We start from the raw sequence: 26,728 nt of genomic DNA, 5'->3' as shown, positions 1-26,728 counted from the left end.
AAATCTGAAATTGCTATCCATTGTTGCTAATTGTCAATGGAAGGACTTAACAGAAACCTTACTATTTACAATATAAATTATATTTAAATTTAAAACCTAATAAAAATATAAAAATTTTATTTATTTATAAAAGATAATTTATATTTATAAAATATTTCTTAATTTTAATTTAAAAATAAAATATATTAATAAATTTATATATAAAGATCTTATTAAAATTTTTAAATTCTAAATATTAATATTTTAATTAAATTAAAAAACAAACATTATCTGTGAAATGAAATCTAACACATTACTTGGAAAAAAATGAGGAAGAGAGCGGCTAGTTGAATATGACCATAAATAATTAATCCAAAAGCAGAAAGTACAATATTCTTTTTATTCTACTTGCAAATGCTAGCTTGAATAGTTCAAACTCAAATTAAATTAACGTGCTTCAGTAATACTTCTCCATCCTGTAATGTTGTCTCTATAACTTTTTTTAATTATTTTAAAATTATTATTTATTATTTAATTTTTTTTATATTGTCTCATATTCTACAGTTTTTATATTATAATAATATATAAATTAATTATAATAATTTTTTATTATTAATATTAAAATTAAAAAATATTAAATTTAAACTCTAATCGAAATTTAAACTATTTTATTATGAAAATTATTTTTATAAATAATGAGGTTAGATTACGCAGTGAATGCATATACATGTGGTGTCTGACTTTACAAAGCTTATTGACAGTGGTGCACTTGGGGAAGAAATTAGGAAGAGAGCGACTTGGTTGAATCTGACCATTAACAATTAATGCGGAAGCAGAGATTGTCTCCATACGACTAGATGAACGGCCATGATTTGCGATATGATTGAACAGTTCAAAGTGAAACTCACTCTGCATGCTTCAATAATTCTATGCTTGCTCACGTATATACAGCAAGTTGATTACACTTTAATATTAAGTGGAAAATGACTATGGATGGCAGCAATTTTAATTTGTTATAATTTTATTATAATCACTGTTAGCCAAATTTATATTAATGAAAGTTCATGTTTTGGTAAAAAAAATTCAGAATTAATTATTAAAAGGATAGTCAAGAGCTTTAAAATAATAATTTTATATATGTTGAATCATATTTATTAAAGATAACAAAATTAATTTTAAAAATAATAACATAATATTATTTGATTAATTCAATTATCAACACAAAACTCAAATTAGAATTGAAATTAGTCCATCTGATTTTATCATGAGACATGGTTTAGCATAAATATAGGATTAATTAATAAATAATATATTAATTAAAATTATAATTAATTTTTGAGAGCAAGTCTCTCTAAACTGTCACCTAAAGTTGGCTTCCTCCTGCTTTATGTGGGTGGGGAGGCCTCCGTCCCAATTCCTCTGTATGAATAGTGAATTTTTCAACTCATTTTCTTGTAAATTTCTTTTTTATTGACAGTTTGGGTGATTTTTAATTTAATGTGTTTCTCTTTTAAATATGTCAAAATTACTGTATTTTTTACGTGTCTTATTTATTATTTATATGTAGTGAAAGTGTTTCAAATTTTATTTTAAATGAATTTTTCTCTATTTTTATTGATTTTTATAAATAACGGCTCGACACATGACTCATGGTCATAATTTTTATTTTTTATGAGATGGTTTCAATAGAGTTTTTTTCAACTTTTAACAAGTTCATCTTATATGGAGGCAACAATCTCTTAACCCCTCTCTATATGTTTTAGTCTTTTTGCCTTTGCTGTTCCAGGCCATCCAGATTCAGGTGCCAGAGATTTGCACCGGATCCAAGATCGGGTCAAGTCTTATTCATTCGAGTCATTTTATGTTGGGTCCTAGAAGCCTGGGCTGAATTGGGCCTAAATGTATTGGTCTTGGACTCTATGTGTCGAAGGCTTTCAGCTTTTGTTTTCTTGTAGGCCATATTTGATGTTAAAGAAACTTATCTTTCGTTATAAAAAAAAAAATGCTCAAGCCCAACTTGGCGAACGGCAACTTCCAATTGAGTTCAACGTTTCGAGGCGGATCGCCGTTTTCTCTTTACAAACCGTGTCCGGATTTGGTCACCCCTTTCATTCCCCAATTATCAGCCAACGGTGGTGCGGGTGCGAGATACCCACTACCAGTAGCGGGGCTAACTGCTGTGCTCACTAGAAATTTCAACATCTCTTGTGGGACATATCAATGGAAGAGGGGTTCATCAAACACGAAGGCGAGCCATGGCGGGTCCTTGAATTCTACAGCGGTATTGGCGGCTTGGTAATGTGACTAATCTTCTCTATGTTCCTCGCTTTACCAACAGATAGAGGCAGGTATCTAAGTATGCGTAGATTAATGACCTTTTTTTTAAAAAAAATCTAATTACTTTATTAGAGATATTCGCTAATGAAGAGCGGTGTGAAGGCTGAAGTAGTGGAAGCTTTTGACATAAATAACGTTGCTAATGATGTTTATGAGCACAATTTTGGTCACCGTCCTTATCAGGTTTGTTTCTGTTTTCATTTTTACTTCTTTTAATTCATTCTGAACCATTTTCTTTCACTCTTTGTGGTTATCATTGGAAGTCATTAGCGAGACAGGCTCAGTGCCAGTTTGGCATTGAGGTTAAAATGTGTAAATGGTTTTGAATAAAACATTGAAAATGGTCTTGAATGGTCTTGAATAAAACATTGAAAAACATTGAAAACATTGAAAATCGCTGTTTTATTATATTATCTTAATTTTTTTTGTGATTAAAATGTGTAAATGTAATTTTAGATCAATTTTTAATATATTTAACTTAAAAATTAAACCATAGTGATGACTCTATGCAAAGCATGGTAAGGCTATGTGCAATGGGATGTTGAACTTCTTTTACCTTTAACTAGTATTTTGCGAAGGTGGGTTTCAACAGTTCAAACAACATTGTTAAATTGAACCTTATTTATATTATTGGCATTTTTGCCAGTATGCTTCTTGGCATTGGAATTGAGTTTTCTTCAGGATTTGTTTTGTTACTTTAACTGTTTTGGTAGTTGGTGGCTTATTTGTTTGTAGAGTGCAAAGATTTTCTAGGTAGTAGGAGCTCTAGTTGTTTTAATTCCATGAAAGGTGTTATTTCAAAGTACATCTTTTTGAACACTTGCCATGTTGGTCTGAGTTTTATGAGAGTTGGAGGTTACTTCGCATTAAGTTTCTTTTATTTTCAAACTTGTAGTCATTATTTTGGAATAGGATTTATAAATTTCATAGTTTGATTGTATCTCATTTATTTGGAGCATCATAGGGCAATATTCAGAGTTTGACTGCTGCTGATCTCGACAGTTATGGAGCAGATGCATGGCTTCTTTCACCTCCTTGTCAACCCTATACTCGACAAGGTCAATATTGCAAGTTCATTTTTTTCTTGTTTCATAGATTGTATTTTGGGTTTGGTTACAAGTTCATTGCAAATCTGTGATTAGGTCTTCAGAAGCAATCCGGTGATGCTCGGGCATCTTCTTTTCTGAAGATTCTTGAACTCATACCACAGACTAAACAGCCACCCAAAATGCTGTTTGTGGAAAATGTTGTTGGATTTGAGGTATCTTTTAGTTAGTTTCAACAGATGATCCAAGGTCAAGAATTTTTTGATATCCTTTGTCTTTTTGTCTTTGCACTGCAGACATCTGATACACGCACAAAAATGGTAGAGATTTTAGCAAACTCAGAATTTTTTACACAGGAGTTTATTTTGAGTCCGTTACAGTTTGCTGTGCCCTACTCCAGGCCACGCTATTTTTGCATGGTAACATCTCTCTCTCTCTCTCTCTCGCTCTCGCTCTCTCCTGTAATATAACTTGAAGTTTTATCAGTTCTTCCTCCACTTATCATTATGCTATATTTCCACATTTTAATATTACAAAATTACATTTAAAGTCTGAAAGAATTATTGCATGTACAGCAGAGTTTTTGGAAGTCATTGGAAACTTAGCTCTAGAACCTAGACTTTTTGGTGTTTAGGATGTATATAACATTTTGGAGGAGAAACTAATTGCACATATATAAAATTTTGAAGTATTCATATTAGATTTCAACAGTCCAAACTAGAAGGCATTTCTGGTACACGAATGCTTTGTTGGAAAAAAAAAATGATAAACTGAATCTATATGATATGTAATGATGTAGAACTACAGCTTTTTTTATTAATTAATCATGTGCCTCTTTTTTGGAGAAAAAAGGTAAAAATGTTTGTTTCAAAATAATATCCTAAGCAGGTGGGGAAGACTTGAGAAATATAGTTTGTAATGCTGCAACACAATTTGACTGCCCTCAAAGAAAGGATTCTATTGCTTTTTGCCCAAAATTGATTGCTCTAGTAATAATGACAAGGTTGGACTCTGTCAAATTTGATTGCTTTATAAATGCTAAATCTTAATCTGTAATTCCTACTCTTATTCATTTATGTGCAGGCAAAAAGAAAACCTTTATCTTTTCAGTTCAAAGTCTTCAATAATCAACTTCTTTATTCTTTAGGCCCATTACTTGGGCAAAATGAGAACACACTCATAGATGGATTTGATCAAGCACCAGAGAACTGGGATAAGTTGCTCCAATCATGTGAACCAGTGGAGAGTTTTCTTGAATTCAAAAATTCTAGTGACCAAGCAGATGAAGAAAACCTGGAAAACATTGCTGAAGGAAATCTTATCAAAATGGAAAAGTTTTTTGTCCCTTCATGCTTGATAGATAGATGGGGAAGTGCTATGGGTATCCTTTATTTTTGCTTTTTTTTAAAAAAAAAAAAAAATAGAATTGACATTTCAAATTCACTCACCTCTTCATCTGGAAAATTCCTGATAGAGTTCAGATATTATCTATCCGGATTCAAAACGATGCTGTTGTTTCACTAAGAGTTATTATAGATATGTGAAAGGGACTGGATCCTTGTTAGCAACTGTCCAGGTATGATCTCATTTCAAATTTTCAAAACTTTTATGGGCTTGGAATGTGATCGTTAGTACTTTTATTGTCTATGAAAAGTGGTGGTTAATCAGTGGTCTATATATTTGTCATAGAAGCAGATGCTTAATTTATTTTTATTACCTCAAACACTCCAATCAACACATTTCGATTGACACTGCAATGAGATAGTGCCTTATTCATGCCATTTATGATATCCCTTATCATGTTTTGATCTTTCACGATAATTTTTGCTGCTATCCTGTTCCTCCTTACAAATTGGTCTTGTAAGGAACAATAGTCCATTTATATGGTATTATTGCCCTAGTCATATGCGTCCAGCCAAATTGGTTTGATATTATATAGGTCCAAAAGTTTTAAATTTGATGGTCTGCATTTAGGTCAATATCTACACAATTGGTTTAGTATGAGATGTCCTTCTCCTGTTTCCTAATATATATGTAATTATGTTCATCAATTCATCCCTTTAAACTCGAAATGACATTTACAAGATGATCATGCAGCCAAAGGACAAAGGGAAAACATCTTCATTGAAGGAGCAAGGTCTAAGATATTTTACCCCCCGGGAGGTATGTATAATTTGCTGACAATTTTTTGTAGATATTTTTGTCATGTTGACAATTTTTTTGCCTGTATTTTTTATGATGACTAGGTTGCTAATTTGCATTCTTTCCCTGAGGATTTTCATTTTCCTCAGCATATTAGCCTCAGACAACGGTATGTATTATTTTCTCAGTTAACAATATAGTTATATCTGGAAATATAAGGTTGATAATTACCATTATCAGTATCACTAGTCCCTGGTAGTCTACTAGTTTATAACTTGCTAACTGAGGCTTAATCAGATCATGCAAGTTGGGCATCAAACATAATCTTTATTTTTGCAATATGCCTGGTTAATCGAGATGACAATATGCTTAATGAGAATGAAAGCATTCCCAACAAAAATCAAAGAAAAAGAAAGACTATTGAAATTGATTTGATAGCAAAGCACTATAGCATCACATTATGCACGTATGAAGTATTTATAGACTAGAAGTTGAAGCACTCAATGAAAAATAATTTGCTTCTTAATTAACTATTATACCTTATTAAAAAAAACTATTATTACCCAAAAAGAAAAAAACTGCTGCTCAAATTTTGTCTACTATTTTGTGTTCTATGTTTTCCCTTTTCCTGAATTTAAATTAGAACAGGGCAACAGAATGTCAGTGCCTTGCCTGGCTCACAGTTTTATCATAGAAGTGTGTTATATCTGACAATGTCATATGTCATTTGCTTCTTGTAGTTATGCTTTGCTGGGGAACAGTTTAAGTATAGCTGTGGTTGCTCCCTTGCTCTGCTACCTATTTACGCAACCATTGTGACATCTGATTGTAAAATATCTATGGTATATTCCATGCCCCAATTTCCTTGGGGGATGTGTCGTGGTTTTCTCCCAAATATTTGGTCAGCAGTTGCAATTTAGCCCCTACACGATATCAACCATTATGTAGAGGAGAAGCTTTATCTAGAGGAGAGATATGGACAAAGATGTAATTTGCGTCCAATGTATTCCTACGAGGATTATTGGTAATCAGGGACTAAACAGACTGCTAATTGTTGTGTCAAGTTTGCAATACAGTTACTTTCAAGAGACAGATAAGAGGAGGGTGGTGTTCAGTGAACTTCGGTAAAATGTATTATATCGTCTCGTTCCAGTGAATTTTAGGAAATTGTGTAATGAATTTTATTTACTTTTTTTTTGAGAATAGAAAAAGGAAAATCATTCTGGTGGGTTTTTATACTGCCTTTCGCGTCTTGCATTCCAATTTTGTCTTTTATCAGACCTTATGGATGTGTGAACAATGTCCAAGACTCTTTTAAAGTAATGCAGCTTAATTGGTCAAGGTAAAATGGAATGCCGAATAACTCTCAGTTAAGAGGAGCAAATAATTTTTTTATCTTTGCTTGATCAAATTCAGCGAGTTCCACCTATACTTGGTGGGATCAAATCCAACTCTGAATGTTACGATCCTATGGGGGTCTTCATTGGTCTCTATCACCACGGCAAACCAGAGTTCCATGAGATGTAGAGGCTTAAGGTCACCATGGCCCACCATTTTGTTCAACCCATGGAAGATATTAAAGCATATGGCCACCGATACAAAGAAATGCTACTCGGACTCAACTGCCGGATTGCTTTTCATATTCTCTCACTCGGATAGGAGTAGAAAGGATAAAAGTACAGCTCGATAGACCTTTCCTATATCGAAACGCATACTCCATTGTGGTGAGCTATGAACCAATGAAAGGAAGAAAAGAACTTGAAAGAGAGGTTAAATAATTAAGAGGTAGTACTCAGCAGGCTTTAATGAAAAGCACCAAAGGCGAGAGAACCTCAAACCCGTACTTAGTTATGTGAAGCGGGCTTTAAAATTTCTCATCTATCTCATAAAGGCGTTAACATGCTGCTCTGAAGGTCTACGGGCACTTTTCCTTTATTATTCCCTCAGTCATATTACTATCAATGCTAAAACATTATATATTATATTTACCCTAATTGCTTTTTCTTGGGTTGTTTTGAAATATAATGCCTCGCATCATTGGCTAAAATTCCTACACAAATTAACATTGGCACCAAGAAAACTTTATAATCCTCACAAGTCATTAATAATCCTCACAATCAATGCAAGATCAAAGATAAATATATAGGGCAACACCAAAATCCTACAGACTTCAAGGATCAACTTTGAAAACTTTTGGTGCGATAAAGAAAGAATAAACACAGCAAAAACCCCGCACAAAATGAACAAATAGAGAACTTGTGAGAAACGGGTAACACTGTAACGCACAAGGCAGAAATAATTCCGGTCCATATTCATGTTGGAGATGAAACTACATCATCATGACCAAATATTAGAACTTCTTCCTCCAAATGCTATCCGCCATTGCAGATTACTCAAATGTGTCATCATCGTCATCTGGAAGAGGTTGACTAGCTGCAGCAGCAAGCTCAGCCTCATGCCTGTCAAAATATCACAGGTGGTAAGGCAAAGTTATATTCAAAACATTCATTGGAAAAAAAAAAGGATTCAGCAGAAGAAGAAAAAAGTAAAGAAAGCTGAATATTTTCATTCTGCACAGGGACAGAATTTCGCCAAAATCTAAATATTCAATTTTCTGAATCTTACTACCTGTGCATGCTTTCAAGTAACAAGCGAATGAGATAGTGCTAAATAACATAAAACTTACTGTTGTTGAGCTGCCAGGTCAATTTGCACCTCCGGAGGTGCCAGGGCTGGAGACTCAACAAAATGCAAATTAGGATCCCTGCAGTAAAACATTAGCAACATTATTAACTATTATCCCTACCAATGGCTCAGAAAATTAATATGATGAAGGCTCTTCAACTAGACAATAGTTGCCCTTACCCAGCAAGTTTTCTTGCGAGATAAAGAAAAGGCTTCTCAAAATTGTAATTGCTCTTTGCTGAAATCTCATAGTATTGCAAGTTCTTTTTCCTGTGGAATGTGACCTGCTTTGCCTTAACCTGCCTGTTTTTCACATCAACCTTGTTTCCACAAAGAACAATAGGGATATTTTCACAGACCCTGAAAATTTGTGAACATAGGAACACTGTCACTATACTATGCCAAAAGTAAGTAAACGAATAGCGTCATAATATAAAACAAGACCTACCTGCAAAGATCCCGATGCCATGTGGGCACATTCTTATACGTCAATCGGGCAGTTACATCAAACATGATTATAGCACATTGGCCATGGATGCTGCCAAAAATAAAAACATGGTACATCAATTCAAGAAACCATGAAAAAAAAAAAGATAAAAAGAAGAAAAATGAATCAAATAAACCATTTGATAAAGCGTGCTAAAAAAAGAGAGGCCATCTAAAAAGAAAATCAAGAATATAAGTTCTATATAAAATCTCTTCACAAGTGACCATTCACATCCTGTAGAAACCTCGATCTACATTGGACAAACAACCTACACCAACAATAAATTCTCATAACCTTCATGATGCATGAGTTGGGTGGAAAATTTCATTATAAAGTCCAATTAAAGAATCAAAATTTGATTTAGTGATATAACAACAGACTATAAAAATTAACAAGTTATATAATGATGAGGAAGACAAAAGCAGGACCCCCCTTACAGTAACTAATACAAAATTAAGCTAACAAACTGTATGCGGTTCATAACACATTAAATGGTTACTATACGCACAAAACTTTCAAGCAATGAGCATGGAGGGGAGAAGGAATTAATAACTCACTAATATCCATCCCTAAGCCCGCCAAACTTCTCTTGTCCAGCTGTGTCCCAGCAGTAGAATCGGATTTTCCCACAGTTTGTAAAGAAGTCCAAGGGATGAACTTCCACACCAATGGTTGCTGCGTTTAAAAAGGACGAATTAATGTCACAAAAGGCAGCAAATGCAAACAGTCTTTCATCCCAACTTCTACTTTAAATAGATCAGCACTATAACATTGATTTAAAAATGACCAAAGTACGAGATTGAACTGATATAATGAAGGAAGTTCTTACGCTCATATTTCTTCTCAAACTCGCCTGTAAGATGTCTTTTAACAAAGGTAGTTTTCCCTGCATTGTGAAATCGAAAGGCACATAATCTGAGGTTAAGAAATGAATCATACCCAAAAGTTAATAATGTCAATTGCTACTTAAAATAACCAGGTGAAGTACAAAATCGAAAGCTTCAAAAAAATAGAAAGCTTATAAGACAAAGTACAGGTTAACCTAGCAGCTCAAGAAATCATTAAAACAAAATAGAAAAACAATATACCTGTACCACCATCGCCAACAATCACAAGCTTGAAGCTAGGATAATCAACAGTCTGCTGATTTGGTAGAGCCTACAGCCCAGAAGAAGAAATCGATCATTACAAAAGCTCAAAATATCAGTTCCTATGGAAACTGATACATAGGGAAAAAACATCTTTATTAAAACGATTTCCCATCTAAAAATTCGACACTGTTCTAGATCGAAGAAATCAATATGAGCAAAAGTAGCGCAAATCTGAAAATTGCAGTACATTTCCAGATCTATACAAGAAGAATAAATCGCAGAGATCAAAAACGAAAAAAGAATTTACCATTCGTCCCTAAGCTTCTTGTTGCAGGTTTGAACTGCTACGCTACGAGAATGTGCGCAAGGAATAAGGCTAGACAGTGAGAGAAAAATTGAAACTTGTAGCTGGGGTTTATAAAGGGGGGGTTTAAGAAGACCCTAATTTGTTTTGACGGTAAATTAATATTAGATCCCTGTATTTTATTAAGATTAACAACCTAATCCCTATTTCAAAATTTATCAAAAAACGTCTGTTTTATCAAATCAAGTCTTTTAATCTCACTTATTTTTAAATGTTTATATTATCTAGCTTTTACAATTTTAATAATATAGTTTACTTTTTTTATAAATTTAAATATTTATATTATTTAATTTCTTTCATCATTATTAAAATAAATTAATTAAAAATTAATTTTATAAAATATATATAAATATTTTAATTAAATAATTTTGAAAAAGTGATTAAATAGTTAATTTTAAAATATATAGAGATTAAATAGTAATTTAACCATGTTTTGAAATTGAATCGCCTGTGAAGTGGTGCACAGAATGCGGTGGATCTACACTTTGAGTCGAATGATATTTGCGGTAATGATTTGTTCGTGTTTGTGTTGCGCTGCAGGGTATGTAGTTCTCCATGTTTTTCAAACTTCTTATGAGGCTTAAAGGTGACGCGACTCTCTGGACCGTCGATTTTTCTGAGTCAGAGTGATCTCCCTCCGGTTCTTTTTCTCTTTTTTTTTTTTTTTTTTTTTGTTTCTGCATCTCCCTCCAGTTCTGCTAGGGTCTGGTCAACTTCTCCATTTTGATATTTTATTTTTGAGTTTAGGTACATGGTTTCGGGTTTTATATCGAACCGGATTTTGGGCTAGATTCGATGGGCTGGATTCGGACTCTCCCTGGTGGAGTACTTATTCGTGGATCTAATGAAGATTATTTCCTTTGGAGAGGCCACACTCATACTCTATTGAAACCTTCACATGCTCTTTTTTTTTTTTTTTTTTTTTTTTTTTTTTAACTGATGAAGAAATTGCGTCAATACATTTTAAAATATATTACGAATTAGAATTTTTAGCATTTTCCAGCACCACCTAGAAAGGGAAAGTTTGACTTGATAGATGTAAATGACTAAATTTGTGAATTGTTTGAGATTTATTTTAACATTAACTCAATTAAATTAATCTTTTCTTAATAAATTTTTCTAATTAAATTTGAATTGAGTTTAAATTTATAAAAAAATTGATGAATTTAAAAGTCAGTTAAAAAATTTTAATTTAATTATAGTCTAATGAGTATGTTAACAGTCTAGTTGATTTTTTTAACAAAATATTATTGTACTTTTAACTTTTATAAAACTATTAATATTTTAATCCATCTCTTTTGTAAAATAGATATAGTTAAAATTTTTTGTTCCATTTTTAAAATGGTCCTTTGGTCTATATGATGATTTTATTCCTCTATTTCCCTTTTCTTGTTTATATATGATTCTATTTCTCTCATTTTTTTCCTCTTTCAATTTTTTGTAATGTCTGTCATCATCTCCCTCCCTTTTTTTCTTTTTTCTTCTAGTTTGTGTTTTTCTCAACCATTGATAAATTTTATTTCACCGCCCTTTAAACCGAAATCAATGTAATTTTTGTTCATTTATTTGTAATTGGTTCAACTTAACTCATCCATCAAAATTAAGATTGTAATTTTATATTAGGTTGGGTGGCATTATTTAAAACCAACTATATATTTGGGTCCTACACCTTGTATTTTATCTGCCAGTTTAATGAAATCAACGATTTTACCTTCGATAAACTAAATATCTCAAATAATCGAATGACATCCCAAAATCATCACCTTTTACAAGGGAAAGCCCAAACCTTTGAAGGACTCCATTCTCAAAAACAAGGAGGGGTGTTAAAATTTAACTCCAAGAGGTGATATATTCATTTAATTTTAATTTTAATTTAAAATCAAATTTTATCCACTTACTTTTTTACATATATTAAAAATAAATAATTTTTAATATAACCTTTGATTAACTTTCCTATTAAACTAATTTTCAAGATGTTAAATTTTATTAAATATTAAAAAAAAATAAAAGTTCTTTGAAAATAAACTTAAATTAAATAGAGTTAAATAGTCAATTTACAGCGTAAGGAAGGAATTTTAACAATAATTTTGAAACTAATAAAAAGAATGAAAAAAAAAATATAAAACTGAGAAAGAATAACTAAATAAGCTAAAACTCCCATAATATATATATATATATATCCTAATATTCTTTTGAAAGGCACCTACCATTATATTTTTTGGTTAATCACAAACTTAACTATATCAAAATTTGAAATGTGAACAACTTTCAATTTTATTCCCTTGGGTTGTTTTTGAAATGTAAAGCCTCGCATCATTGGTTAAAACTACGACACAAAGTAACATGCGGACCAAGTTGAGCAACTGAATTATCAATCCGAACAATCAATGCAGGATAATTATAAGTATATAGCGCAACACTAAAGACCTACAAATATAAACTTTGAGCTTTTGGCGCGATAAAAAAGAATAAACACAGCAAAAACCCCGCACAGCATGATAAAAAAGAAAACTCGAGACGAAAGGGTAAAAATTGTAACCCAGAAGAAAGAAACAAGTCGGTCCAAATTCATTTTGGACATGAGACACATCATGGCCACTAAATATTAAAAACTTCTTCTAAAAGCAATCCTTATCAAAGCTTTACTCAAATGTGTCATCATCGTCGTCTGGAAGAGGTTGACTAGCAGCAGCGGCAAGCTCAGCCTCATGCCTGTCAATATCACAACATCAGAGGCGGCAAGATAAAGTCATAACCAATATGGTTTTTTTTTTTCAAAAAAAAAAAAAAATCAGCAAACGAAATAATAGTATAGACAGCTGAATCTTTTTCATAATGCGCAAACCCAGAATTTCCACTAAAATCTAAATATTCGATTTTATGAATCTTACCAACTCTGCATGCTTTGAAGCAATAAAGTGTGACTGAGATAAAATGCTAAATAACATAATACTTACTGTTGCTGTGCTGCCAGGTCAATTTGCACTTCTGGAGGTGCAAGGGCTGGAGACTCGACAAAATGCAAGTTAGGATCCCTGCAGTCAACATTATATTATTAGCCCTACCAGTGGCTCACAAATTAATATGATAAAGGCTTCCCAACTAGCCAATATCCCTTACCCAGCAAGTTTTCTAGCAAGATACAGAAAAGGCTTCTCAAAATTGTAATTGCTCTTTGCTGAAATCTCATAGTATTGCAAGTTCTTTTTCCTGTGGAAGGTAACCTGCTTTGCCTTCACCTGCCTGTTTTTCACATCAACCTTGTTTCCACAAAGAACAATGGGGATGTTTTCACAAACCCTGAAAATTTGTGAACACAGGAACAATGTCACTATACCATGCCAGAAGTATGTAAATGTATCATGCCATAACATAAAAGAAAACATACCTGCAGAGATCACGATGCCATGTTGGCACATTCTTATAAGTCAACCGGGCAGTGACATCAAACATTATGATAGCGCATTGGCCATGGATGCTGTGAAATACAAAAATTCATGGTAAATCAATTCAATAAACTACAGAGTAAGATTAGAGGAAAAATGAGTAAAAATTAATCAAAGGGAATAGGAATAAGGAACGTTACATATTATAGAGAACACGTAAAAACAAATTTCAAGAGATTATGTTCCATAAGAAAGCTCTTTACTAGTGACTATTTAAACCATGTAGAAACCCTGCTGGACAAACAATCTTCCACAAACCAAAAGAAAAATTGAAACCACCCTACCATGGAAGTGAATGATATTTTTCATAACTTTCAATATGCATGGCTTGGGTGGAGATATTCATTTGAATTCCTAATAAAAAAATTAAAACTTGATACTCGAGCTACAACTACAGGCTCTAAAAATTAACAAATTGCATCATGATGAGGAAGACTTGAGCTGGAAGGACTCACGGTAACTAACACAGAATTAAGCTAAAATATACTAAACAACATGAAATGATTATCATCTGCACAAAAATTATTCAAGTAATGAGCACAGGGGAGAGAAGGAACCAATAACTCACTAATATCCATCTCTAAGACCACCAAACTTCTCTTGTCCAGCTGTGTCCCAGCAGTAGAATCGGATTTTCCCACAGTTTGTGAAGAAGTCCAAGGGATGAACTTCCACACCAATGGTTGCTGCGTTTAAAAAGGAACAATTAATCTCACAAAAGACAGCAAATGCAAATAATCTTTCATCCCAACTTCTACTTCAAATATATCAGCACTATATCACTGGTTAAAAAAGACCAAAACACAAGATTAATTTGATATGTTGACGGAAATTCTTACGCTCATATTTCTTCTCAAACTCGCCTGTAAGATGTCTTTTTACAAAAGTAGTTTTCCCTGCAATGTGCAATCGAAAGGCATATAATCTAAAGTTAATAAACAAATCATACACAAACGTTTAATAATAGAACAACTGACCAGCCCCACAACAAATGAAAAAAGCTCACATAAAATACAGATTATCCTAGCAGAGCTGCGCATAACTTCAAAGCAAATACAAGAGAATATACCTGTACCGCCATCGCCAACAATCACAAGCTTGAAGCTTGGATAATCAACAGTCTGCTGATTCGGTAGAGCCTATACAGCAGAAGAAACCGATATCATTATTTATATAAAAAAAAAACAGCAAAAATTACAATCGCAGCTCCACAAAAACTAATATATATGAAAAAAAATGTATTCTAATAAAGAAAACAATCCCCCCGTCTAAAATACCGACATAGTAGTAGATCAACAGGAACACTAATGAGCAAAAGAATCGCAAATCTGAAAGTTGCAGTAGATTTCGGGATCGAGATATAAACAACGAATTGCAGAGAGATCGAAAGCTAAATCAGAATTTACCATTCTTCCCTAAGCTGGTTGATGGAGGTTTGAACTGCTACGCTTCGAGAAAATGTGCAAGGAATAACGCGAGACACGGAGAGAGAGAAACAGAAATGTATAGCTGGGGTTTATAAAGAGGAGGTTTAAGAAGACCCTAATTTCTTTTGAAATTGAATCGCCTGTGATATGGTGCACCGAATGATGCGGATGTAGATTTTGAGTCGAATGATTTTTGACGGTAACGATTGATTCGTTTTTGTGTTGCGCAGCACAGTATATAATTCTCGGTGTTTTTCAAACTTCTCATGTCGCTTAAAGATGACGCGACTCTCTGGACCGTCCGATTTTACTTAGTCACAGTGATCTCCCTCCAGTGCAGCTAGCTTTCTCCATTTTTATTTTTGAATTGGTTTATGGTTCCGGGTTTTATATTGAACCGGCTTTGTGGGTATATTTGATGGGCTGAGTGCGGGCTGTCCCTGATGGGCTACTTGTTCGTAGAGATGATGAGATTATTCAGCAATTGTTTCCGTTGAGAGAAAGCAGTCATACCCATTATCTTTCCAATTTAATTTTGATATGTAAAAGTAAATTGAATTTTATTTTATTAAAAACACACAAGGTCATCATTTAAAATTTTTCAATTAATATAAATGGAGCTGCAAGACAGTAACTTATTCAACCGTAAACAATTGGAATTAAACAGGGATAACTTGGCAACAAGGGTTTCCATAAATTGAAGAAAAATTAGTAAAATTTATTCCACTAAAACACATTGCCACTTCATGAAATCACAATTTATAGTTATAATCTATCCTGACATTAATATTAATCCTTATTTTTGGGCTTATATATATAATATATCCTTGGTAAAAGCTCACACAGAAACCATACCCCTTACTGGGATCTCTTAATATAGCAGAAGTATAAATTCTTAGTATAACTGCAAACTGTGGCTCTCATCACTCTCTGATCACATCATTCGTCGTGGATTACGAGCGCTTAACAGCTTCACATCGTCGATAACAGGTCCACAAAGAGAGGAGAAGTCATCACTCCTCATGGTGTAAAATGTGCTATAGAACATTAGCCGAGTTCTATTTGAAGCAGCAACAAATCTAAGCACAGCACGTTTGAATCCACCTTTGCCCTTTGATTCGTAAGGAACTTTGAGAGTTTCCTTGCCGGCAAAAGCCTCCACTATCATTGACCCTTCGCAGGAGTTACTGGCATCGCCAACTGCGAAAGAGAGAGTGTAAGTTTTGCCAGTGATTGTTCTGGCTACTTGGGTGATGGCGCTTTCTTTCCCTGCAACGAGTTCTATAGCTCGTCTCCCTTGTGGGACAGAGAAATGGTCCGAGTCTATGTATTTTACTGCTTTGAGAGATTCCACCATCCACCCTGGAAGAGGAGAGTGATCATCTTCAATGTTTGGTGGGACTAAAACACCCCAGGATGTGTTGGGAAGCACGTATGGACCTTCTTCAAAGCCTCCATTTTTCAGGATGTTCTCTGCTCAACAGATACAAGAAATTTATCATTATTAATAAGATACAAAATGATTTTATTCAACTTTAGTATTGATAGAAAACTTACTATTAGTTGGTCTGGGAGGAAACAGAGCTCTAATGGCGACTGAATCAATTAGAGGACCACAAGCAGGATCTTCTTCCACTCCTGGATTATGGATGACAAGATCCACCTCTGGGTACTCGGCTTGAAAAGCCCAGGCATATGAGTCCCATCCATTGCTGCTGTACATAGTTTGCATTGGCAGAACACCCCAATCAGGGGAAACAGAGACGTTCAATTTCTCCTCCTGTGCACAAGTTCTTGCAGCACTAAACGTGATTGAATAGTACATGCCCTTTATAACTCTTAATCTCTGTTTAATCGATGCTTCGTTTCCAAGCCTAACTGCATAGGCTCCCTCTGGAACTACCAGCAACATGTCCCCTTGCTTTTGCCCTGATTTTATGTACTCTACGAACCCAGAAAGCTGCCACTCTGGTATGGCGTTAGGATTTATCACCTGTGTGCCATTCATGTCCGATGACTTGGGGCCGAGCTCGAAGTTGCCATTTTTAACTAATCCTGCAGTAAAAGTAACAACCCAATTGAACGAACAGTCCAAAAGCAGAAAAGGAAACTTCTTTTTTTTTTTTTTCCTTTCATATGGTTCCACATGCTAATTTTGACCATCGTGAACAGAATTGAAAATTCTGCGCTATCTATAGTAATCAGGTAAATGATAACTTTGGTGCTATTCTTTCTCTTTAATGCCAAGACAGATTTAAATATCATGTGCATCTCTGCTGGCTCGACCTGCAACTGCAAAGAGCCAGCAGTGAAGTGGTCCAATCTGCTCGTACAGCAGATGGAGACATGCCAGAAACCAATACACCTTTTCCAAATTTTACGTCCTTGTCATAGATGGGTGAAAGCCTCTAAACATGGGAGAAAACTGTGCAGCTCTGTCAACTAGTTAAGGAGAAGAAGATGGATAAAAGGTTGACTAGGAAGACCTCTCCATCAATGAAAGAATCAACACCATTAAAAAATATAATCTGGACCATCTAATCTTAAATACAGCAAACAAGACTAGTTGCCACATCCATTTTGTTCTTGATACTAGATGTAAGAAACAGAGCAAAAAATGGAAGCCAACAGGCATATCTGATCTGGGTTTTCTCAGAAATATGCATAAAGTGTTTTGCATGTATGGACAATATAAGCATATATTCCAGGTTCAAGAGCTTACCGTCTCTGATGGATAAGGAAAATTGGCAGGTGGCAATCAGTAGCACCGACAGAAAGATAGCCCCTCTCATTTTTTCAGTCTGTTGCAAAAGAATGAGAGAAAGATAATGGAAGAAGAGAAGGTATTTGAAATATGCATAGTGGAAAGTTGAGAGATCAGCTGAGCCTTATATGCATGTTTTCCTAATAGAGAGTCCTTGGAGTTTGAAGAAATTGCGAAATTGGCACTGAAGGCGGTGTCGTCAACGGACATGCTAGTTAATGACGAAATAGTCCTTGGATTTATTATATTATTGAAGATAATATGATGTAGGGAAATTATCTTTAGATGAAATTTGTTCTGGGGTTGAAGTTTGAAGACATAGTTGTTGGGTTTCACATGGCTTCCCTCTCCTTTAAGCTGTTGCAGGAGCATACATGGGATGGCCACGATACTCGCACTTCATTTGCTGGACTTTTGCCTGCTGCTGTTACAGGGTATATTCGGTATTTCATTTATTAAGCCTAATTTTTTTGTTTCGCATTCAATGTACAATTTTCTGTTCTGCTGTTTTGGCAGACTGTGCTGCATATATTATCCTCTTATTTAGAATAAAAAATTACTCAAAAATTCAATTTATTTAACTTATTTTTTATCATATAAAAAATTAATTTATATTTTAATTTAAAAAAATATATTTAAAAAATAAAATCATATATAATTTTATTAAAATTCATTAATTTTTTTTACAGAATAAATTATATTAAATAGAGAATATGTAAATTTTAATTTTTTATATATATGAATTAAAATTGAATTTAATCACCTTTATAATGAAATATTTTCATGAATTAGTGATATGAATTTAAGGGATATTTATTATTTAATTTTTATATTATAAGTCAATTTTTACATTTTTAAAATTTTATTAAAACGTGATTTTTTTTATTAATAAAATAATTTTTCTCTCATTTTTTCTGTTAAAAATAAATAAAAAATAAGAGAGAGGTAAAATTTTTAAAATTTAATTTTACACTCAAATTAAACTTTTTATTTAATTCTTAAATATTGCCATTATTAATAAAATAATTCTTATATTTAAATAAATATATTAAAATGTTCTTATTTTTTTTTATTTTTATTTTTCTTTTTATCAATAAAATAATTCTCCTTCTCCTCCTCTTAAAAAAACAAAGATAAAGAAGTTGATGATGATGGAGTAGAAGAAGAAAAAAAAAAAAAAGGAAAAGAAGAAGATGATGAAAGAGAATAAGAAGAATTGCCTCCTCCTCCTCCTTTTTATCTTTCTCCTCTTTAAAGAGAACAATAAAAAAAATTAAAAAAAGAAAAGAGAAGGAAGAATCGATAAGGAGGAGAAAAAAAGAGATAATTTGATATTTTGATATATTTTTAATTGTAAAAATAAATAAAAATATTATTTTATTGATGAAAAAATAAATAAATACGTATTAATAGATTTTAGACTTGTTAATAATGATAATATTTAATGATTAAATTATAAATTTTTCTAAATGTAATATAGTTAAATAAATTATTGAATTGTATAAGTTGCAGCTAAAATGGTTCCAGTATTGGAAAGGCCAACCATCTAGGTGGAGCCTCTAAGTTCATTAGTTATATGGTTTCTATCTAAATACTGGAAAGAAGTTCACTTCATATTCCAGAAAAATAGTACTATAGTGGACTATAATCTCCTAATTTTCTCATATGTGAATATCTAACCCCTATATGGTTAACCTTTTTCATATAATCTATTTTATTTTCTTACTCTTCTAACTTTTTAAAATCATTATTTATTTAAATTTAATGATAAATTTATATATAAATATTATATAATTTTAAATTCAATATAAACGTTGGTGTTTTTATTTATATCTGTCAAAATACTTCATTTTAGTTGCTATGAAGTTGTTTATAAATTAATGTGAATTAAAAAAAATATATTTATGAAATATATAATAATTAATAATATTTAAAATAAAAAATTTTATTTATATTTATTTGAGGTAAGGATACATGCATGTTAGTTTAACAACCTTAGATTAAAATCATTGCAAGAATTTTTTTTTTGGTTATATGCATGAATATTTAATCTAAAATTCATTGAACTTGTTTTTTTTTATGAGATCAAATTTTTATAGATGTGCTATTTTTTTTCTAGTATTCTGTTTATTAATATTAATTTATAATATTATTAAAATTAATAAAATTTATTTTGTCAGTTAGAAATATATTTTGTTTAAGAATTATTTGATTTAACACAGCAGAATTTATATATTGGACTGGGGAGGCCGAGACGTTTGACAAAAAAAAACAGATCACGAGGAATGTTGGCCCAATGAATAGGGGAGTAAGCGGGGCCCACAATAGAAGGCAGGAAATCCAGAGGTGAGCTAATCGGAAGATTGAAGCGAGGGGGAAGAAGGACATTGGGGCCCACTTGAATCGAATGCATGTGGAAGGCAGAGCAGCTGAGGCTGTAGTCGGAGTCTGAGCTCAGCTCAGCTCAACCTCCTTTCATCTTTTTGGACGTTTCTCTACTTTCACCCCTTGATTTCTGCAGAATTCACTGATTCGCCCCCCCCCCATTTCCCTCTTAGATTTGGTTGTTCAATCTTTATATTCTTGTCTGCTGGTGAGAGGACGCAACAAAATAACCAAATCAAAATTTTAAATGATTTTTGAATGGCATTCATAGAATAATAATAAAGAAAAAGAAATGGGCAAGTGATGAAAATTGAGTAAAATGGGTCCAAATTTCAAAAGAGTGAATCTGATAATTCAGTTGCATTCTCCGGACAAGACAAACATCGGAACTTCCACCAAAGTGAAGTAATAAGTAGCCGCATTCCACCACCGCATGCACATGCACTTACCTAAGCACCGCCCCGCCCCTTCCCTCCGCCGTAACCTTTTCTTCGGCTCGCTCCTGCTATTTGTAGAAAAAATATAGACTAATTTTCACCGAAATTTCTAAACTTCAAAACAACTTTAAAAATAAATAAATTAAACTATCATACAACCGTGTTATTTTTTTTACATTTATTTTAAATACTTTTAGGTTAAAAGTTATAATTTTCACATCATGTTACCTCCATATAATTTATTAATTATAATTTTTTAAAATAAAAAATTTCACATCATTAAATTATCTAAAATTACTTATATAATACATAAATTAAAAAATATTTTAAATAATAATTAAATTAATTATAATATTTATTATTATATAATAAAAAGTGCAAAGATCACAGAATCAATAGGTTATACAGTAAAAGATAACTTTCTCCCTTCTCACTATAAAAATATAAATATTTGATGTAGATGGAAGGAATATTTTTATATTTATTTTATTAATATAATAAATTATTCTATACTTTGATTACTTATTTATTATTCTAATAATTATAATTTAATATATTTTTATCAAATATTTAATATATATCAATTTAGAATTAGTTATCATCTATTATAATAAAGTATTCATTATATTACTGACATCTATCAGTCATATCCAATAATCACAACAAACAAACTCTAAAAATCAAGTGAAGACGAATCAGAGAGTAACTAGATAGTCCATGTTACTTGTATTAAATAAGGTTGTTTATTGATAAGAAGGTGACCACCTCCGACTACATGTAGCTTATTAGGGTTGGCTTTCTCAAAGTCTCTTTCAAATTAATCAATTAATGAAATGTTATCAATATAAAACCTTTTTGAAATGGCTAAAATCTTAATATTTACATATATAAAAAAAAATCAGTTGCTAGATTTATGTTTTTCTTTTGTTAAAATTTAATATTTATAAATAAAAATATAATTATTTAATCCATTAATCTCATAAAGTGTAACTACATATATAAAATCTATTTCCCATGTGGGTGTCTGTAATGGAAATGAAGAAAAAGGGATTGAAGAGGACAGAAATCAACTTTCCACATGAAATGAATCTTTGATGAGTGGATTTCAGATATTGATATTTCATATGTCGCTATTCAATGATGAAGAGCCTAATTTCATCCCAATTCATGAAGTTGGACAAGGAGGACGATGGTGTATAATTGCGAGGGGAGTCTTTAATTTCATTTAAGAATGGGCTCATCTTCTCACATGGAATTGTCCATTTTAAGATAGAATTGGAAAAAGATTATCCTCAATTCAACATGATATGAGACAAAACTCATGGACCTTCACCTTCAATATGGGGCAACCTTGTTCTCCACTTGGCAACTTCCCGTCCAATTGGGCTCACATCTTTGGTCCCTTTCAAATTTCCTCCTCTTATTTTTCAGAGTGCTTTTCTTTTAATATATATAAATATATATAATATGGTTGGCATTGGCTTCGGAGGACTCCTGAATCCTGATGATCATGCGGTAAAAAATTGCTGGGACAATTTTTATTTACATAGATAGATAATATTTATAAATGTACTGTGATGATGGGTACAGTAGGGCAGTGGCAGTGTACAACTTTTCTTGGCAACCATTCATTTCTGTGAACTGCTCACAAGGACAGCAGATAGGTTGTTAATACACCCATGCAAATGGTCACCCTCACGGTACGTTCAAGAAAGCAAATGAACATGAAGGTATTTGGCCATGGAGACATGGTGCGTGAACAATGAAATGGAAGTTTGTGGACAAGAATTTGGCTACCACTTCATCAAATGCGGTCTGAAACCAGTCGTTGTAGAGGCTGCCAGGGGAAAAATTATTCATTATGGACACATGCATTATCTTCTGTCTCTTCATCTTCGATCCATCTAATTTGAATTCGCTCGGTTAGGACCCTCCTTCCTCCTAAGAAAAATTATTCATTATTGTACATCATTTTATTCAGTATATGATTTTCTTTTCATATTCTAAAGAAAAATTAATTTTGGACCAGTACAAAGTGCATCATTTCTTAGTACACTGAAATCATTTTATAAATTATCTAGCTGCCTGCGGAGCCAAAGATTTCCACTGGAAGCCAACGCGTTTCTCGACATTTTGTCATAAAAGGGAATGCTTATCCTTTCGTTGACCGACTAAAACAGAAATATTTAATCAACAATACAACATAAGCCATTGGAGTTGAAGGAAAAATTTACAAATCCAGTGTTCAATGTTTTTGGCGGAGCGCTAAGGTTTCAAATGAACAGGTAAATTCACACCCTCAATGATTGGCTAATGTTCCATGCCAAGACTTCTGCTGGCTGTAAACGCACCAAACTTTATGCAAAATGATGAAAAAACCAAATGTTAAGTTTCAATGCACGCATAAGGGAAAAAGGTCAAGCAAGTGGCAACTTATTGGTAGAAGGCAAAAGCTCCCATCAACTATCTGCTATGAACGACTATGGCTCTCCAATCCTATATAAGGCCACATCGGCATCCAGCAGGCTCCGACATTTCTAGGAGCCATATCCCCATGAGCTAGGCGACCATACAACAGATTCTTTATTCACTTTACAGCCTAAACCGAAAGCAACACTACTACTACACATCATTGACAATCCTGCAACTGTTCTCTATCTAAGCATGACTCCTAATGCACAAAGAACCCATCCCCTGCAAAGATGCACTCATTACCTCCTTTCCAGGCAAACCTGCATGTTCATGTATTATTAAGAGAGAACAATCTGCTAAGAAATGTCTAGCATTATTGACACTGTCATTGTTGTTGAGCATGAAATGAAACTTCAAATTTGGTTCTGCTAGATTATTAGAAAACTGCCAGTACACGATAAACATGTACCACCACAAATCCAAACTCTGGCACAAATGATTGGCAAAACAAATTTATAAAGCAGAGATATAATCTATCGCCCTCCAAACTATGGTAACATTATACCACATATGCGCAACCTTTCAACAAGAAATTAACTCCCATAGGCAAAGCTATAAGGTAACTCTATGAAGCTCTCATGGAATGGTGCGCTGATAGAGAGGCAAAGCTCCCAAAGCCTCGCGTTCAGCTCTTTCCTTCTTCACCTGCAAAAACACAAGAAACAAAACATTTTACAGGTTTTGTACTTGCAGGTACCTTTACCACTAAATTGAAATTCAATCTTCAGAAATACACAACTACAAGATAAGCCTTTCCCCTAAACAAGATTAATAAATTAATTAAAAGAAAAAAATTATGAATATTTTTTCTCAGGCTAAGCTCATTTTATTTCTGTAAGTTGGTATGCATTTCTTACAAACAACTTCAATACTGTCTTCTGTACTTGGATACGTCACCTTTCTTGGCATTTCTTCTAATGAACTTATCACTCAATAAAGGAAGAAGAAATCCTAGCAAATGGTTAGGTGAGCAACAGAGCTATTACACTGCCCAGTTCATTCTTTTAGACAACTAACATAAAATTCTGGATCAGATGATTATCCTGTGATGATGTGGAATGCTTGAAAAAAACATGATCAAACAACTTTCATCTTAAACTGGATTTGATGAATTCTAGTTATGAAGGGAAGTAATGCAAAACATGACAACAACTTTATTGTTATTATATTATATACCATGACTAAATTTTTGGGAGTTGCCAATTGTCGCAGTTGACAACTTTCATGCATGATGAGACAAAAGACCCTTATCTTTGTCATGGAAAAAGCTGTGATCATGAAGGCTTCAATAGATGCACGAGGTATTTTCTTTGTTCCAAGGCCATTATATAGAACTAATACAAAATATAGTAAGACATAAACATCCTGCTCAGGAATATTATAGGAAATAGTGTGAAACACCAAAACCGCTTGCTTTGATTGTGTCATGGAAAATATTATCCTAGAAAATAGTTTCCATATTTTCTGAAGTTTTGGCCACTCAAAAAAATTAGTCAATAGAAAATGTTTCCCTAGACAGAGAAAACTGCCATTTTCAAGAAATATGACTTTATTTTTTGAATGAAAAAACCATTTTCCACATTTTGACAAACTTATTAAAATGCCAAAAAACTTGTGATGCATCAAATAAAAATAACTTGTTAGTTTAGCAATCACCACAAATCCTAATAGCTGCCACAATGATCATTTTTACTTTTTTTTCCCTCTTATTTAATAATAAATAGTAAAAAAAAAGAAATACATTTTATATTATGAATGTTTTATAATGGATAAGAAACTTATTTCATCAACTTAAATTATATTCCCTTACAATATGTATCAAACATGTACTAAAGGCTACATTTGATATGACATAATGTAGTGTAACGTAATCAATTATGTAATGTAATTATCATCATATTCCTGTATTTGCATGCCAAATAAAAATGCAAGCGAGATAACATAATGGTTTATTTCAATAATTAGATTATTTATGGTTGTGATAACAAACAATAATGATTATGGCGTTTGGTAGTAGTAACAGCCGTGGCTGGGTGGTTGAGGTGGCTATATAAGGATGGTAGTTGTGGTGGTAGTGGCAATAGCTGAATGGTAGTAGTGGCAGTAATGTGCAATGTAATCAATATTACATTACAACTTCGATTACATCTTTCCAAACACAACCTAACTTCACTATTCATATCACCATGCACCAACCACAAAATACATAACAGCATTCTTTACATATTATCTACAAGAACTGCTAGTTATATTGATTCAAAGCATTCATAATAAATTATATGCAATACAGGGAAGAATCATATATTAAAGCAGTTGACAGTAAACTATCTGAAGCAGGCAAATTATTTAGAAGGCAAAGTAGATGTTTTCTTAAAAATGACTTACAAGAGCCAGCATATCTTGCAGGTAGCTCCTGAAGGGGGTTTGCATTGCCTGCAAAAGTGCAAAGAAGGAAATTTTAAGCTTGTGAGATCTCCACGTATAGTTAAATAACATATTTTAAAACAGAGCATATACAATTAGCCCACAACAGCAGCGAACAGTCGATTCTCCATACTGTGATCATGCCTTTAAAAAAGACATTTGTTATTTAAATAATAAATCCATACAAATCCACAATCATACAATTTAAGCAACTCCACGTCTCTAATTCCTAGTCTTTTGTCAATTCACAATTATATAGATTTTTATGCTGCAAAGTTCAAGGATTTCACAATCTAAGAAATGTTAATATTTTCCCAAATATAAAGTTTGACCACCAACACATATGGGAGATATGTAAATATACATACATAGAATCAATAAAATCCCTAACCATATAGAGATTTAAATAGCAAAATAATGAGCACCTGTAGGTCCTCTGGAAGGTACTCGTGCTTCATGGAGAGGTCCATGGCGCGCTTGAGGCGCTGATGACGAGCGTCCACAATCTCTCTTGGGAGCCGATTAAGCGCCTCCTTGATGTCCAGATCGTAGTAAGGATCATAGAGATCATCGTATCGGAGGCCTATTACGATTCAAGTAATTACATAAAAATCAACATTCACATATGAGCTTGCACGTCTTGAATCAGGAAAAATTTTAGGGTTTCAAAAATGCTAACCATATTTGCGGAGGCGTTTGGAAAGAGCTTTCATATGCATTTTGGCGAACCAGTTCTTCCTTGGATCAATAAATGATTGCAAAAACGACGACATTTCCACACTCGGATCTCTTCTTCTCAAAGCACGAATTTGAAGCTTTTACCTTCTGGCTGCTGCCTTTCTCTATTTTCTGGAAGAATCGTCAGGGACCCTGCAAATTTCTAGGCATGCGAAAGGACGTATTCAAAGGATAGTGTTTGTCAATAAAACGGCGTCGTAATGCGCTAACCTTGGGCCTCAAGGCCTTCAACCACTAACCCTGAAGCTAATATTGGCGTGTATAGCTGAAAAGCCACGCCGAGGCTCTTTGTTTTTAACAAGCCCAACCATTGCTTAGGCGTTGACCTTTTTTTATTCCCACTCTTAGGCCTTGACTCCAGTTAGCTGACAATGATAAATCACATAATCAATAATAAAAAAAAATCAAAATTGTGATAATTGAATGCGAGACTGAATTCTTCGCTTTGATATGATGCTCTTATTAACTATAACTATTTTTCACTTTGAAATATTAGTTCTATCG

The 26,728-nt window shown here is 33.0% G+C and overlaps 5 protein-coding genes across 6 annotated transcripts; 1 reads left to right on the top strand and 4 right to left on the bottom strand.

Moving 5' to 3' along the window:
• The first annotated feature begins 1,990 nt into the window (after positions 1 to 1,990).
• On the top strand, positions 1,991 to 6,740 carry LOC110604034 (tRNA (cytosine(38)-C(5))-methyltransferase 2). 2 transcript variants are annotated; one of them, XM_021742073.2, is made up of 10 exons: positions 1,991 to 2,274; positions 2,389 to 2,499; positions 3,319 to 3,374; positions 3,459 to 3,577; positions 3,659 to 3,781; positions 4,446 to 4,743; positions 4,844 to 4,938; positions 5,460 to 5,525; positions 5,609 to 5,673; positions 6,245 to 6,740. In XM_021742073.2, the coding sequence occupies exons 2-10, from the start codon at positions 2,459 to 2,461 to the stop codon at positions 6,321 to 6,323; spliced, it is 942 nt and encodes a 313-aa protein (XP_021597765.1). In that variant the 5' UTR covers positions 1,991 to 2,274; positions 2,389 to 2,458; the 3' UTR covers positions 6,324 to 6,740. The 2 variants fall into 2 exon arrangements, with proteins under 2 accessions (XP_021597765.1, XP_021597764.1); XM_021742072.2 differs by having other exon boundaries at positions 3,281 to 3,374.
• Positions 6,741 to 7,569: 829 nt separating this feature from the next.
• LOC122722127 (GTP-binding nuclear protein Ran-3) lies at positions 7,570 to 10,225 on the bottom strand. Its single transcript, XM_043952021.1, has 8 exons — positions 10,075 to 10,225; positions 9,765 to 9,834; positions 9,506 to 9,562; positions 9,234 to 9,351; positions 8,638 to 8,727; positions 8,370 to 8,549; positions 8,191 to 8,268; positions 7,570 to 7,963 (listed from the first exon to the last, which is right to left on the bottom strand). The coding sequence occupies exons 1-8, from the start codon at positions 10,075 to 10,077 to the stop codon at positions 7,894 to 7,896; spliced, it is 666 nt and encodes a 221-aa protein (XP_043807956.1). The 5' UTR covers positions 10,078 to 10,225; the 3' UTR covers positions 7,570 to 7,893.
• Positions 10,226 to 12,630: 2,405 nt separating this feature from the next.
• Positions 12,631 to 15,141, bottom strand: LOC110603316 (GTP-binding nuclear protein Ran-3). The gene is made up of 8 exons (XM_021741009.2): positions 14,984 to 15,141; positions 14,647 to 14,716; positions 14,417 to 14,473; positions 14,146 to 14,263; positions 13,520 to 13,609; positions 13,252 to 13,431; positions 13,089 to 13,166; positions 12,631 to 12,843 (listed from the first exon to the last, which is right to left on the bottom strand). The coding sequence occupies exons 1-8, from the start codon at positions 14,984 to 14,986 to the stop codon at positions 12,774 to 12,776; spliced, it is 666 nt and encodes a 221-aa protein (XP_021596701.2). The 5' UTR covers positions 14,987 to 15,141; the 3' UTR covers positions 12,631 to 12,773.
• A 560-nt stretch (positions 15,142 to 15,701) lies between these two features.
• LOC110602936 lies at positions 15,702 to 17,879 on the bottom strand. Its single transcript, XM_021740545.2, has 3 exons — positions 17,727 to 17,879; positions 16,562 to 17,059; positions 15,702 to 16,477 (listed from the first exon to the last, which is right to left on the bottom strand). The coding sequence occupies exons 1-3, from the start codon at positions 17,794 to 17,796 to the stop codon at positions 15,939 to 15,941; spliced, it is 1,107 nt and encodes a 368-aa protein (XP_021596237.1). The 5' UTR covers positions 17,797 to 17,879; the 3' UTR covers positions 15,702 to 15,938.
• Positions 17,880 to 23,408: 5,529 nt separating this feature from the next.
• LOC110604288 (cytochrome b-c1 complex subunit 7-2, mitochondrial) lies at positions 23,409 to 26,384 on the bottom strand. Its single transcript, XM_021742454.2, has 4 exons — positions 26,166 to 26,384; positions 25,912 to 26,069; positions 25,448 to 25,495; positions 23,409 to 23,707 (listed from the first exon to the last, which is right to left on the bottom strand). The coding sequence occupies exons 1-4, from the start codon at positions 26,257 to 26,259 to the stop codon at positions 23,639 to 23,641; spliced, it is 369 nt and encodes a 122-aa protein (XP_021598146.1). The 5' UTR covers positions 26,260 to 26,384; the 3' UTR covers positions 23,409 to 23,638.
• Between the last annotated feature and the right edge of the window lie 344 nt (positions 26,385 to 26,728).

Source organism: Manihot esculenta, chromosome 16, assembly GCF_001659605.2.
Source record: "Manihot esculenta cultivar AM560-2 chromosome 16, M.esculenta_v8, whole genome shotgun sequence".
Classification (NCBI taxonomy): domain Eukaryota; kingdom Viridiplantae; phylum Streptophyta; class Magnoliopsida; order Malpighiales; family Euphorbiaceae; genus Manihot; species Manihot esculenta.
This window is presented reverse-complemented; position numbering and strand designations above follow the sequence as displayed.

Bases quoted from the DNA above. Each gene is read 5' to 3' on its own strand.
- LOC110602936 (XM_021740545.2), bottom strand. From the start codon at position 17,796: ATGAGAGGGGCTATCTTTCTGTCGGTGCTACTGATTGCCACCTGCCAA. The intron at 17,060-17,726 runs GTAAGCTCTTGA...CTTTTACTGCAG, and splicing joins TTCCTTATCCATCAGAGACG to GATTAGTTAAAAATGGCAAC. The intron at 16,478-16,561 runs GTAAGTTTTCTA...TCTGTTGAGCAG, and splicing joins TCCTCCCAGACCAACTAATA to AGAACATCCTGAAAAATGGA.
- LOC110604288 (XM_021742454.2), bottom strand. From the start codon at position 26,259: ATGTCGTCGTTTTTGCAATCATTTATTGATCCAAGGAAGAACTGGTTC. The intron at 26,070-26,165 runs GTTAGCATTTTT...GAATCGTAATAG, and splicing joins CAAACGCCTCCGCAAATATG to GCCTCCGATACGATGATCTC. The intron at 23,708-25,447 runs GTAAGTCATTTT...GTGTTTTTGCAG, and splicing joins TGCAAGATATGCTGGCTCTT to GTGAAGAAGGAAAGAGCTGA.
- LOC122722127 (XM_043952021.1), bottom strand. The intron at 8,269-8,369 runs GTAAGGGCAACT...GTTTTACTGCAG, and splicing joins CTCGCAAGAAAACTTGCTGG to GGATCCTAATTTGCATTTTG. The intron at 7,964-8,190 runs GTAAGTTTTATG...ATATTTTGACAG, and splicing joins GACCTGGCAGCTCAACAACA to GCATGAGGCTGAGCTTGCTG.
- LOC110604034 (XM_021742072.2), top strand. From the start codon at position 2,200: ATGGAAGAGGGGTTCATCAAACACGAAGGCGAGCCATGGCGGGTCCTT. The intron at 2,275-2,388 runs GTAATGTGACTA...TTACTTTATTAG, and splicing joins ACAGCGGTATTGGCGGCTTG to AGATATTCGCTAATGAAGAG. The intron at 5,526-5,608 runs GTATGTATAATT...TATGATGACTAG, and splicing joins GATATTTTACCCCCCGGGAG to GTTGCTAATTTGCATTCTTT.
- LOC110603316 (XM_021741009.2), bottom strand. The intron at 13,610-14,145 runs GTGAGTTATTGG...TGTATTTCACAG, and splicing joins GGTCTTAGAGATGGATATTA to CATCCATGGCCAATGCGCTA. The intron at 13,167-13,251 runs GTAAGGGATATT...TGTTGACTGCAG, and splicing joins CTTGCTAGAAAACTTGCTGG to GGATCCTAACTTGCATTTTG.